Source organism: Solanum stenotomum, chromosome 7, assembly GCF_019186545.1.
Source record: "Solanum stenotomum isolate F172 chromosome 7, ASM1918654v1, whole genome shotgun sequence".
Lineage (NCBI taxonomy): Eukaryota > Viridiplantae > Streptophyta > Magnoliopsida > Solanales > Solanaceae > Solanum > Solanum stenotomum.
Window position 1 is genome coordinate 25,170,601 of NC_064288.1, and position 13,908 is coordinate 25,184,508.

At 34.2% G+C, this 13,908-nt stretch overlaps 2 protein-coding genes across 3 annotated transcripts; one reads left to right on the forward strand and one right to left on the reverse strand.

Annotated features, from left to right (window-relative positions):
- Positions 1 to 845: 845 nt before the first annotated feature.
- LOC125870482 (sodium-dependent phosphate transport protein 1, chloroplastic) lies at positions 846 to 6,107 on the forward strand. Its single transcript, XM_049550918.1, has 9 exons — positions 846 to 1,361; positions 1,442 to 1,597; positions 1,689 to 1,904; positions 2,166 to 2,375; positions 3,607 to 3,744; positions 4,106 to 4,207; positions 4,540 to 4,605; positions 4,812 to 4,896; positions 5,626 to 6,107. The coding sequence occupies exons 1-9, from the start codon at positions 897 to 899 to the stop codon at positions 5,721 to 5,723; spliced, it is 1,536 nt and encodes a 511-aa protein (XP_049406875.1). The 5' UTR covers positions 846 to 896; the 3' UTR covers positions 5,724 to 6,107.
- Positions 6,108 to 10,360: 4,253 nt separating this feature from the next.
- Positions 10,361 to 11,614, reverse strand: LOC125870483 (josephin-like protein). 2 transcript variants are annotated; one of them, XM_049550921.1, is made up of 3 exons: positions 11,529 to 11,547; positions 11,391 to 11,498; positions 10,361 to 11,038 (listed from the first exon to the last, which is right to left on the reverse strand). In XM_049550921.1, exons 2-3 carry the CDS (start codon positions 11,484 to 11,486, stop codon positions 10,574 to 10,576), a joined length of 561 nt encoding a protein of 186 aa, XP_049406878.1. In that variant the 5' UTR covers positions 11,487 to 11,498; positions 11,529 to 11,547; the 3' UTR covers positions 10,361 to 10,573. The 2 variants fall into 2 exon arrangements, with proteins under 2 accessions (XP_049406878.1, XP_049406876.1); XM_049550919.1 differs by having other exon boundaries at positions 11,391 to 11,614.
- Between the last annotated feature and the right edge of the window lie 2,294 nt (positions 11,615 to 13,908).

Genomic DNA, 13,908 nt, shown 5'->3' on the forward strand with positions numbered 1-13,908 from the left:
CCAATAATTCCAAGAAGAAATGATGAACTATCTATTATTGTTGGATAGATTTGAAGAAGAAGACAAGAGGACAATATTTTAAGTTACTTCATACGGGCAATCTATCTATTAAAATTTATACGTTTGGAGAAGGAAGTTTGAGTTTGAAAACTCAAATTTCTTCTTAGCTTTTATGTTTTTGCATTATCTAAGTATCCTCATTTGTAATATCATCATAAAGTATATTACAAACTCTATGTTGATCATAAGATATCTGGTTCCTATTTTCTTCATGCTTGTTAATTAGTAGAGGTTCGATACTTCATTAGGATTTAGTAAGGTAAGACCTAGCCCAAACCCCCATCCCCCTTGTACTTATTCGTGAGTTTTTTATTTTTATTTTTAACGTTTTACTGGACTAAATGTCTCTAAGTCAGTTGTTGCGCTATATGCGTCACATGCGCCGGTCGTCCACTTGCCGACCCGTAGTCGGGGCCTCTAGCCTCTATGGGCACATGTCGTTGGCTACGTGGGTCTTTTGTCGAAATAGAATGATTTTTCCTTTTATCTTTTTATTTATCGTGAATGGGGGAATCATTAAAACGTCACATGCCACTATTTAGTAGTATAAATATGCAGGTAAAAAAATTAAATTAGTTCGATACAATTGAATTTTTAAATTTTGTGATATTTATGTCCACCCCTACCCCTAGCAAGGAGGTAGAAGGAGAAAAGTGTAATTAAAGGGATTATTCTGAAGCATTGGTATGTGATGCGAGACACGTGCAGGAAAGAGAACCAGTGGGCATAAATATCCTGTGCTATGGAGTAGTAGAAAGTGGAAATGGTAGTAGCATCACCACTACATTTCCAACTGAAATATCAATCAATCCCCTTCCCTTGAGTTGTCTGGTGCTATGAGTGCCAAAGCATTTCTTCTCTCCCACTACAGCTTTTCTCCTCCCAATATACCTCGAAGAAATTTCAATGTTCATAATTCATTTTACGATACTAGTGGCAGTGGAAGAGGTCGAGGTCGAGGTCGATTTCGATATGGAGAAAGAGAGTTATTAATTAAGAGGAATAGTAGTAGTTGGAAGTTGTGGGCTGATGTCAAGTCAAAGCCCTTCAAAATTGCCGACGATGATTCTTCTTCTTTATTGAGAAAGGAAGAAGATGGAGATAACTCAGTGGGTCTACCGCAAGAGTTTCCAAAACGTTGGGTTATTGTCATTCTTTGTTTCTCCGCTTTTCTTCTTTGTAATATGGATAGAGTTAATATGAGTATCGCTATACTTCCCATGGCATCCGAGTATAACTGGACTCCTACTACTGTTGGTTTAATACAATCTTCATTTTTCTGGGGTTATCTTCTTACTCAGGTGACAAATCAATCTTCATTCTTACTACACTAATTTTATATCCTCATTCATTCACTGTTGGGGCAATAACATTCATGTAGATAGCAGGAGGTATATGGGCAGACACTGTTGGTGGCAAGGCTGTCTTGGGATTTGGAGTAATCTGGTGGTCTGTTGCTACAGTTCTCACGCCCATTGCTGCTAAGCTTGGATTGCCCTTTTTATTTGTTGTTCGAGCTTTCATGGGAATTGGTGAGGTTGGTTGGTTTTCTTCACCTCCCTCTTTATTACTGCTGCCTGCCATACTAACTCAATTCTGATTAGCTCATTTCACTTTGTCACATCCAGGGTGTTGCTATGCCGGCAATGAATAACATTCTCTCTAAATGGGTTCCTGTATCAGAAAGAAGTAGATCTCTCGCACTCGTCTATAGTGGAATGTATCTTGGATCTGTCACTGGCTTAGCATTTTCCCCATTCCTCATACACGAATTTGGCTGGCCTTCTGTCTTCTTTTCTTTTGGTTCTTTAGGAACTGTATGGTTTGCAGTATGGCTCAGTAAGGTACAATTGTCCCTACATTCATGCAATTAATTATTACGATGAGGATCATCAAGATTGTGTTGTATATTTCTCAAAAGCTCTGTGCTGGGGGACATGGGGTATATTTATATTTATTACATTTACAACTTCATTTGTAAAACAGCCACTCTGTTTGATAATAGACATACAAACCACATATATCCCTTGCAAATTCTTGAACTCAGAATTTCTTGGTAGGCCATTGGTAATGCTGCTTATTTATGTCAGAAACTTTTTATGTAGGCGTACAGTTCACCCCTGGATGATCCTACGCTACTGCCTGAAGAAAAGAAGCTTATTCTTAGTAGCAGTGTTTCCAAGGAACCTGTTAAATCAATCCCTTGGAAATTGATTCTATCAAAGCCACCTGTATGGGCCTTGATAGTGTCTCACTTCTGTCACAACTGGGGGACATTTATTCTTCTTACCTGGATGCCAACATATTATCACCAGGTACAGTTTTCCATTTCCATTATGTTGCTTCATTTTCTTTCTACATGATTATGACTCACAATAATTGTTAAAAATATATGTAATTTGGTGTAAAACAAACTTTTCTTATTCTTAAATAAGATACAAATTTGTGAAGAACTTATTCACGAAGAAGGTGCCAGACCTAGAGATCTAATTGAAATAAAGATTTGACATCTTAAATATTAATCTATGATATTAGGTCCAAGTTCACCTATTTGGTTCATCAATGGATGACAGTTGCCCGATATTTATGGCATTACCCAGTGATCTCCAGAAGTGCATAAAAATATAGACCAGATCTGCCATGAAAAGCTACAGTGAAGTACCAAGTGATCCACTGATTCCTAGCATCTTCACATCAAAAGCACCTGCTGCAAAGAATAATCCTCTCTTTTGCAACCTATATTGTGTTAAGCACGCTTCGAAGGCAGCGAGATTTTGCTCGCATCAGACAAAGATAAAATCCTGCATTGTCCAGATCTGTTTTTTTCTACCCAAACCTCAAACAAGTCCAAAATGGTCAATATGACTTGTAAAGTTCCTAAACATGAAATTGAATGATTTAATAAAAAAAAAGTGGTCGGGATGTTACAAGGAATTGTACCGGACAGTTTCCTATAGAGAAGTATACTGTACTGACAATTTTTTACGGTTGATTCTTACAAGTGACATTCTGCATCTGCACTGGGTATTGGAAAATAATGTAAACCTTAGAGGTGAATGCGTTTCTGAACTTGTAATTTATGTTGAAGGTATGATAACCAGTAGTAGATATGGAGATGTGTCGTATTCTTCTTTTTCATTTTCTTTTTTGTTTGTGGGGGTGGGGTTGGGGTTTGAATCAATTGGTTTACTTATGCAGTAAAGAAAGAGGTTTGATGATTGTAAGGTTGTAAACAGAAGGATAAAAGGCAGAGAAGAATGGTTTTATAGAGTTTGAGACAGTAGGGACTGAGGGTAGGAGTTTTGTTTTACAATTTCATTTATGTACTGATGTAAAGAGACACATGAATTGTTCCTACTTACCTGTCACTGTCATATCTTGAATAGTATCTAAGTCTAGAAGTACTTCACTAAATCATCAACCATGTTGCTTAATCTTCATGCCACGTTAAATGATTTCTAGTATTAAATTAGAATGTTTCCTACTTGGTGGTGGTCATAATTTTAGTGACTTCTACTTAAAGTTGTTTATGCATTGCTACTGCAGGTATTAAAGTTTAATCTTACAGAATCGGGACTTTTTGCGGTCTTGCCATGGCTCACAATGGCAGTCACTGCAAATGTTGGTGGGTGGATTGCAGATTCACTGGTGAGGAGAGGCACATCAGTGACTGTTGTCAGAAAGGTACTACTCATTTCTATTGACGTCATTGCGATTTCAATACCCTATTTTTTTTTTGTTTTCTAACGATCCCTATGAGAACAATTTTTCCTAAAAGCGGTCGTGATACTTTAATGTCTGCATGTTCAACTTACGTGTCGCGGACAGAAGATAATTTTGACTATGATTTAGTTCATTTGCATGGCTTCCTTACTTCCTAGTTGTAAAATGCCGCCATATTTAGTAGATTCCCATCCTATGCTGAAGTCAATGTATTTTCTCCTTGCAGGTTTTTTGAAATAGCACTGGTTGTATTTTTAAAGAAAATGCACCTATCTAAAATGTTAAGAACAGCTTTTATGAATTCATTTTATAATTGTTGCAGATCATGCAAACAATAGGATTTCTTGGACCTGCTTTCTTTTTAACCCAGTTGAGCCATGTTGACTCTCCAGCAATGGCAGTTCTATGTATGGCATGCAGTCAGGTTAGTCTTATATTGAACAAGAATATTTGAGTCCTGCATAGCTTTTCGACAGATATTGTTCAACTGTGAAAACTACGATGTATAACTAGTACGGAACTGTCAAAGCATGCACCATCGCTCTCAGTTTGCATATGAGTTAACACTGTGGAATGTGCAGTTTCATGTGAATGGATAGGGTAGGGCCAAGAAAATGGAAGTATTGAAGAAGTTTAATTAATAATATTGCCTTTGTTCAGATATCCATCAAATTAGTTCTTGTTGATGACATGTAATCTCTTCTTGCTTCAGCTTATAAGGTGCCACCTTTGAGATATTCTTCATTCTTGAAACAGGGAAGTGATGCTTTTTCACAATCTGGTTTGTATTCAAACCATCAGGATATTGCTCCACGGTATTCTGTGAGTATTACTTTATTGTCTTTCCACCTCTTAGTTTTGGTGTTTCTTAATGTATAATGAGCTTCAAATAATATCTATGAGTAACCGTTGTGTATTACTTTGTGTTCTCAAGACGAGAATTGTTTATGATGTATTATTGCTGCATGTTAGTATAAATAGATTATGATATTGTGGGTAACATGAGTTAAAGAAAGATACATTTTCAGGGCGTACTCCTTGGACTATCCAATACTGCTGGGGTTCTAGCTGGTGTTTTTGGCACAGCAGCGACTGGTTACATCTTGCAACATGGTATTTCATCCTTTTCATTTTAGTCTAGATAATTTAGGGATGCCTGTGCTACAGAATTGATAACCTATATTTTTAATTTTTGGCGGTAGTGCTATTGGAAACAACCTAAAGATAGTTTGACTTCTATGTCCATGGTACTACTGAGAACTTACAAGACGTTACTAACCACGTAGAGTAAATGGATCAAGGGCTCACCTGGTTTTAGTTTCACCTGATTTCATATGTTTGTTTGTGGTAAATTAGTTCTTTGAATAATTATTGTGGATGGTTTATACGGGAAACTCTCTTTGCAACTAATAACAATAAATTGATCCTTTAAGATGATCATCTTTAAAATATGGTTTCAACAATCAGTTGTTTAGGTGATCATGATCAATTTTCTTTTACCCATTCTCATAATATAGTCATTTTCACACTCACATGCTAAGATATGCTTTGTGAAAATTAAACCATTCGAATTAAACCTGTTCTTGTTAATAATAAGGAGAGTTGCGTTCAGCTGATCAATAGACTTAACAACCACTGTCTTGTTATCATGGTTTGCAAAAGCATTAGCTTGGCAATGTAGGAGCTAAAAAAATGGTCATTTGCAGTCAGTATGACTACTTTTCTCATCATCTGTCAAGGTAGAACAGTGTGTTGAGTCTTGAGACCAAATAAAGACATGATAGCCCTTCAAAAGCATGTGTCCCTTAAATGAATTATATTTTCTGTTCTCTGGCTTCTCAGGTTCTTGGGATGATGTCTTTAAGGTTTCAGTTGGGCTTTACTTGGTTGGAACAGTAGTTTGGAATGCCTTTTCGACTGGTGAGAAGATCATTGATTGAAACTTGGAGACAGCAAACTTAAGCCCTTGGTGTTATGCTGGATATGCATGTGGTGCAATCAGGAAGGCGTGATTGGTTAAGAATTGGAGATGAAAAGAGTTTTAGGCCCGATTTAGTTGAGAATAGGCAGGAGTATCTTTAGCAGTGTATCAGAAAATGAGGAAACAAATGTCTTTGACACTTGATTGATTTAAACAAGGAGACTCCAAGATTTCCACGAAGATACCAGACTATATTGGACTTTGATTGAACAACCTAATGAAGAAGGATACATGATTGACATAGCTTGTAAATCTGTGTAAAGTTACTAATCCAATCCTGCAGACTGCAGTAATATAGGTAAAACAGTTTTAAGATCTTATTAATGTTTTGTAAGAATTAAGGCTCCTATTAGTATTTAATTCCACTGACCAAATTTGAGCTTCTTGTGTTACAGACAACAATTCCTAGTAGACTAGTTATTTTAACAAAATCGTATAGGAACCAACATCTCTTTCTTTTGTTTTCGTAAGTAGGAACTGGTCATTCGCCAAGCATCTTAGAAGGCTCAAAATTGGGCTTGAGTTGTACAAAATTGCCAAACTTTGCCCTCTGGAAATGAGTAAAAGTATTTACAAACGAAATATTATTTTATTCAAAATCAAATTATAACTAGGTTAATTAACACCTCAGATGCAACATTTATGACCCCCATCCCTCTCAAGTCTCAACCTTCAAAACATCCCCTGCTACTGCTTTCTGAAAGAGCATCCGATTTCCCATTTTGAGTATTTTTATAAGTTGATAATATTGCTTATGGTTTGTTTGGAGACTTGAGGGGTTTAGACGTGTTTTGAAATATTCCCAACTGTAGCAACAACTTTTGGTGGTGCAATTATGATCATGTTAGTTTGGTCGAATGCTAATGATGGGGACATTTGTTCATGCCTCCATCCTAGAGCTAAGCAAGATTGACATTCGATGCCTTAATATACCTGAGCGAACCAGCCCATGACCTATGCACAAGAGATGAGATATATCATAAGCAAAGTTTTTTTTTGAATTTATGCCATTTGATCATTGTTATTATTCAAAAATGGTACAGATTGGCATCCCAATCATCAAGGCAGAGGTAGTCAGTCTATCCTAAGGAAAGAAAGAAAAAAATGGTCATTTCAATGAAGTAGAAATATAGGCCTGTGTAAAACTAGAAATATACGTATTGTTAATTAGTCTGCTCCTAATAGTTACGAGTTTCCTTACAAGCCTAGGAAGCTCTCTCAAGGAGGTAAAGGAGATGGGTGACTGAAGCTGGCTAGCTTATCCATAGGTCTGTTTGCTTCTCTATAACAATATATTATAGACAAGTCATGGACCTCTCGGGGGGATTTTCCATTCTCTGGAGACACGTTGGTCAAGAGGAGAGTCTGTTTCTCCTTTTTTTTTTACTTGAAAGCAGCACACCGTGTGAGTCCATATAGCATTGCTTTTGTTTCTGGCATGTTGCTATTGCCAAGTCCAAAATTAATGATGTATGCATGTAGATAGAAGGTTTCCTTCCTTGATGATTCCTCCACCTCCGCATTCTCCATTAACACCTTCCTTCACTGTTTAGATTCAACTCATTCACTCCTGCTCTTATCCATTTGATAAGCTTGTTGCTCCTCTCATTGCAAAATGGAAAATAGAATGTTAGACTATGATCTCTAAGACTGATGGTTTTTCCGCTCCATACTTATTACTTCATCTTGTTCCAACATATAATAGCTGGGAGATTTTTGAGAATTAATGTAGTCATAGGTTCTCCATATCTCCCAAAAAAAAACTAGGGTTTATGATGTGCATAAAGAGAGAGAAAAGACTGATTTCCGAGAGTAGTATGTAATTATCACAACCATAATGATAAAAGTTTCTTGTTTAGAAATTTTCCCTTGGTCTAATTTGAAGATCAAAAAAGAGAGATGGGTGGCATGATCCTTGTAAATATTCTTTCCCATGCATTCGTTCATGTGAAGGAAAAAGATGTCAAAATAATCATTAGTATTTAAAATGCTAAGGAATGAAATTAAAAGATACAAATTTACTTCTTTTTTTATGAAGAAGCTGCAAAACTTAAGAAAGACACATGCAACTCATATGATTTTCAAGGGTAACGGTTAAATCAAGTACCTTGATTAACGGTTTGTAGTTTATCTTTGTCAATTGCCATGTAAGAATGAAACGTCGGTGAAGTAAAATACAGGAAAAAAGAACTTACCTGTATTTAACCAAAGGAATCAGCCTGTACTTTACCTCATTTTCTTGATTAGAAAATGCTCAGAACACCAACCTTTGGGTAATATTATAACAAAGTAAAGATAGTGGAACTTGGAAGAAGTACTGCTGGGAACTAAAAATACTCTTCATGTATACTTGTACTAAAAGAAAAATAAAAGATCACCCAAAGAGGAGAATCTTCATCATCAACTAAGACAAGTCCAAATCAGTCATTCTCAATTTCATCATTTTGAGCATTCTAATAAGAGAAAACTAAAGACGTTACCCTTTCAGATTCAGATTGGAGCTTAGACTAACTTGTCAGCAACAATAATTGTAAGGGAAATAGATTTGGCTTCCCAAAGAATCCAAACATAATGAAAACAACTCTGTCATGCACCATATTTGCTACTCACATTAATAAATCATGAATTCCCTCAAGCCATTTAAGCATAAAACATCAATGTGACCTGTGGAGACATACTTCTTATGTAGGCAGTTCTAGTATGCTCAAAATCAAGTCCGGATGCTAGTTAATATTTGAGTACTCGAAACAATATGGAATTTCCATCATCTTGGAATATAGTCGATGGACAAACTACAGGAGGATGCAGACTATAACCAGCAGCATATTTTATTCTGAAGATTTTCAGGTTGCTGGAGACATCTCACATTCTTTCTCTAAGGTATTCTTTAACAATCTCAGGTTAATAGTTAACGATGACTCACAAAAGGGACTGACTTTGTAAAGAAAAGAAAACACAATTATGATAAGGTTTTACTAGTGGATATGGTCAAGAGAATCCTCAAGGAACTATCAACTGTCATGCTCAGAGCTGTGAACAAGCCAAGTGGAGCCAACTGTTTGATTATCTAAGACTGGTTCGTCCGATAATTGTACTCAAGGTAAAAATAAATACACTGCCAAGATATTCACATGTCTACATCGCTATACTCATAATTCAACATTTCAGCCAAGATATTATTGTGAAAGACCAAGGGGAAAAGCCAAGTGCCTCCAAATTTAGGATTCATTTGAGTATGTACTATATGTCCACTGTCTACCGTTTGATTTCCACCTCAGGTTCAAGGTGGAATTTTGGCTCTAGTTCGACCGACTAAATTGTTCAAGATGCTCAATTAGAGTTAAAAAGCGCAAGACATATCCATGCCACAGAATACCCAAACTCAGAAACCATGCAATATTTTCAGAAAAATAGCATCAGAAGTCAGCCAGATTTAGAAGTCATGAAATTATGTAAATATCCAGTTACACTAAAGCTGAAGCCCAGCTAAAATGGGATACTTTTCTCCTCACTCCTCAGATATACCAAATCTTTGTATTATTTCCAACAGCATGTTGAACATTTTGGCATTTGGATAACCAGCAGTAACTCGATTCCGTGCTCCAGATAGATACATATACTTCCTTCCAACATAGTGTTTTTCTATTCAATTCGGATTCAGAATGCTAGCAATGATATTCTCAAAATCAATTAGATATTCCTCTTTTTAGCATGTTCATAAATAAACAATAACACTAGAAAAGGCAGTTTGGATGCAATCAAACATTGAAAAGACAGTTCCCTTTGTGACAAAAGATTATAGTGGCTAAGAAAGTTGGACTTACACCTGGATACGAAGAGTATAACTGCAAGAGTTAATTTCGGAGAGGAGAATTAGATTCGGCAACATGATGAAATACAAATCATTCTACATGCAGCCTCTTCTTGACAATGTCACGCCTCCAAGTATCAACTCATAGCTAAAAAGAGCCACCAGGGAAGACAAAAGGCAAAAGAAGTAGCATTTCCAACTATATTTTGAATAGAAATCAGAAGGAAAAGTTCAATATTCTCCTATATAATAGCAATGCTTACAACAAAAAGTTAGTTCTTGGAGAATCATAAGCTAAAGTGAGAGCTCGACATCCCTGTTTTCTTGAACTGCAGAGAGAAATTGCAGACAAGTAGTTGAAGAACATGCAGACAGGCTCTGCTATCTTATTGGTCCAAGAACAAATAAACTGGAGGCCAAGGTTCTAGCTATTAATAAAAGCTCCATTACAAGTATGCAATTAAGTTTTTCTTTCTTCGACTAATTCTATCCCTTTGATTGGATATGCACTAAATATAATAGAGCCCAATGTCTTCCTACAGATAAAACCATAATTTTGATGTATATACTCCTTTTTCCTTTCTTCTGTTTCAGAGTGTTAAAAGAGCAACCAATTTTCTCATTGCCGAAAAAGTAATGGCTATTTTCAAATATAATGTGTAAGAAGAAGCTGAAATAACGAATGATACCCAAGATAGTAAGGTCATTTCATACTTTGAAGGAAGATCCACTTTGAATGGTAAATCGAACAAGAAGCAATAAAGTATACCTTTAAGATAACTCAAGTGAAAACTTGAATTATTTTCAATTATAGTCAATTGGACAGTGTAAAAGATAACTTTCAAAACAATCAATAGAATACACAGCATGTGCCCAGGGCATGTATTAATAGCAACCATGGGAACTAAAGTCTTCATAGTGCAACATGTACCCTCCATTGTGCTTCAAACAGCTCAAGTCAAAAAATGAAATCAAACTGCTGGAGAACATGTTACAACTTATTGTTTATCATTCATGACCAGTAAAACCTCAGCACCAGCAGTAATGATACGATCCAAGAACTCCCTAAGTTGTTGGGTATCTTTAAAAGCATAAGGAGCAATAAAATCACTGTCTAGATTATACCAAACCCCCTGAATACATCTTAACGTAACCCAATGTCTGCTTCTCCAAAGGCCACTAAACTTTGTAACAGGAACATTAAGAACAATTCCCATGAGCCGATCATCAGTTCCATCAAGATCAATTGAAGAAGCCCCATTTCGCTTATCATGCCAAACAACAGTTTTGGCTTTCTGTTGGAGCGCTGCAATCAATACGTTGATATCATAGTTCCCGGTGATTTCATTATGATGAGGTCTAAAAACAAGTGATACAGGATTCCAGCTTCCCTTGTTAGGGTCATCCACATCAAGTTTCTCAGCAATTTTATTTAAATCAGATCTTGTAAATGTATCTTTTCCCTGAGTAGAACCAATATGTCATCATCAAACCAACATGGGTTTTGTCCCCAAAAAAAAATTAAAAAAAAAGTGTAATCATATTTCCATTAATTGACCTAAATATAAAAAAAAAAGGTTTGACCTAAAAATCACAGCAATCAAACTAGAAAAGTTAGTTTATGATTTAGGAGGATATGTGAGTGTAAAATATACATATATTTGATTTGAAAGAAAACCCATTCAAATGTCTCATGCTAAAATTGGTAAGATTATGAGGTTGGATCAAAATTGGTATATCAGAGAAAGAAAAGAATGCAAAATTATGTACAACTGTGATATTCGGTGTGAAGAAGAAGAAGAAGAATAAGAGTACCTGGAAGAGATTGTTAAGAGAATGTAAGAGGCAAAACTGTAATCTTTGCCTCTCGTGATATATTTTTACTTCCCCTTCATCCATATTCTGCGACATGCCTAAACACACCTTCACCTTCACCTTCACCTTCACCTTCACCTTCAACTAAAACTTCCAACTCCAAATCAACACCTATTCAGCAACTCAAAAGATATAACCGCCGACTATTACTTGGACAAGCTTTTTAATTATTATTTTTTTCAGTAAGGGTTTGTTTGCCAATTCACCTTACGTGTAGTTGTGTAATAAAAGACGTAAAATTCCTCTTGAACTTGTCCGCACAACTTACTTTAACACTTTAACTATACAAGTATTTCTTTACCCCCTAATTTAATTTGAATTGAATTGAATTTAATTACCCCTTAAAGAGTGACGTGGCAAAATTTGTATCACCAACTTTTCATAAGCGCGTGAGAAAGAAGAAGACACCAAAAAACTGACACATATCATATTTTTATTGGATAACATACTTAATAACTTATTTTACTAATTTTTAAATATTTTATTTTGAATTAACTTTTCTCTTTCTATATTTCTTTTTCTGCATCTTCTTCTTCATTTTTTTTTTCCATTTTTGTTTTTTTTCTGCATCTTCTTCTTCATTTTTTTTTTCTCTTCTCATAACTCTTTCTCTTTTTTATTCTTTTCATTTTGTTCAAGTAAACATTTACTTTCAAATATAACTTCTTCCACATTTTTTCTTCTTTTTTTCTTTTCTATTTTTAATCGTTTCTTTCTTTTTTTTTCAATTTTTTTGGTGTTTGATTCACCCACCATTTTTTACATCAAAGAAGATTATTAGATCTATCAGTTTAAAGCGTTATCAGAATGAAGTTGACTTCCATTAAAAAAAATTGAAGATATTGTTGGCAAAAGATTAACTATGGAGATTTCGCCTAATTCATTAATAATTTTTCATTTTTATGCAAATAATTTTTTAAATTTTTGAGGAATGGTATCGTATAACTAAACTGAAAATGTAATTGAAAGTTGAATTATAGTTTGTATATTGAGGAGTAAATTCATTGATGGGTTTAATTTTTGGCTCAATATTAAAAAAATAATAATTATTATGGAGATTTAAGCAATTAATTAGGAATTTTGTTAATATACACGTGGACGAATGAAAACGCATGTGACTCAACAACACTCAACCTTCAACTGGGCTGGTGATGGGAGGGTTGAAAAATATCACTTAAAAGATGTTAAAGGGGTATATAAACACTCGTGTAGTAGTACTAAAGTAAGTTTTTGTACCAAGTTCAGATTTTTTTTTATGTATTTTCCCTTTATATTGTGTCACATGTTTTGTAGGTTATATAATTACTTGGACAATAAATAATTGAATATAATTGATCGGGTTAATTACACTCTCCAATTTTCAAGAGTAGATATGAATTGTTGATTTTTTTTTATTATTATTATTTTAGTTTGTGAATTGCAAATTTCTTCCTTTTATTTTTGTTGTTTTTAGTATTTTAATTTATTATTTTTTATTATTATAATATTTTCTAAAAATATATTTATATTTCATTTTCTTCTAATTCTCAACTTTTACTTCATGTGATTCCATGCAATTTTTCGTATTATTTTTTTAAGAAAAATTATTTTATGTTTAATGTTATTAATAAGCTAATTTTGAACTAAAGTAGAATTCACTGTTGAATAAAATTATACACTTACGTTTTTTTTCTTCTTTTAAATCATATTTGTGTATGTTATGTTGAAATTTGACATAAGAGTATTATATTAAATATTTTGTTCTGAATTTAGAACTTATGTTATATTTTTCAATTTCATTTTTTTAGTAGTATTGACTTGATATTTCACATTGCAAGTCATTTATCTTTTAATTAGACTTGATAGATTATTTTTTTTGTCAAATATTTTAAATTTTATGACATTGTATAGTATTATTTTCTTGTCAAACATATATTTTATGATATTACTAGAAATCTTGTATTTTTAGTTTTTACGATTAATTTAATTAAAATATACTAATTTAAAAAAATATAAATCAATAACTTTTTTTATAATATCAAGAGAAAATACATAAAGACCCCATTAAACTACTACATATTTTTCAAAAAGACATTTAAACTTTGTGGAGGTCCTATGAGCCCCCTAAATAATTTTATATTGGTATTATAATACTCCCTCCGTTTCAAAAAGAAATGGTCTAATTTGACTTGGATCGAAGTTTAAGAAAAGAAAGAAGATTTTTTAATCTTGTGGTTCTAAATTAAAGTTATATCAAATGTACCAAAATGCATTTTAATCCTGTGGCCTTAAACATGCCACGTGGAAAGTTAAAGTTAAAGTGTTGCCAAAAAAGAAAAGGGTCATTCTTTTTTAAACAGACTTAAAAGGAAATTAAGTCATTCTTTTTTAAACGAAGGGAGTACCATTTATTGTAACCTGGCAAAGAAAATGTAACTCACTATCTTTGAGAGCGTGAGAGAGATGAACCAAGGTGTTT

Excerpts from the sequence above, each read along its gene's own strand:
- LOC125870482 (XM_049550918.1), top strand. The coding sequence starts at position 897 with ATGAGTGCCAAAGCATTTCTTCTCTCCCACTACAGCTTTTCTCCTCCC. Across the intron at positions 1,362-1,441 it reads GGGGTTATCTTCTTACTCAG|ATAGCAGGAGGTATATGGGC; the intron begins GTGACAAATCAA and ends ACATTCATGTAG. Across the intron at positions 1,598-1,688 it reads CTTTCATGGGAATTGGTGAG|GGTGTTGCTATGCCGGCAAT; the intron begins GTTGGTTGGTTT and ends TGTCACATCCAG.
- LOC125870483 (XM_049550919.1), bottom strand. The coding sequence starts at position 11,486 with ATGTCGCAGAATATGGATGAAGGGGAAGTAAAAATATATCACGAGAGG. Across the intron at positions 11,039-11,390 it reads CTCTTAACAATCTCTTCCAG|GGAAAAGATACATTTACAAG; the intron begins GTACTCTTATTC and ends GGTTCTACTCAG.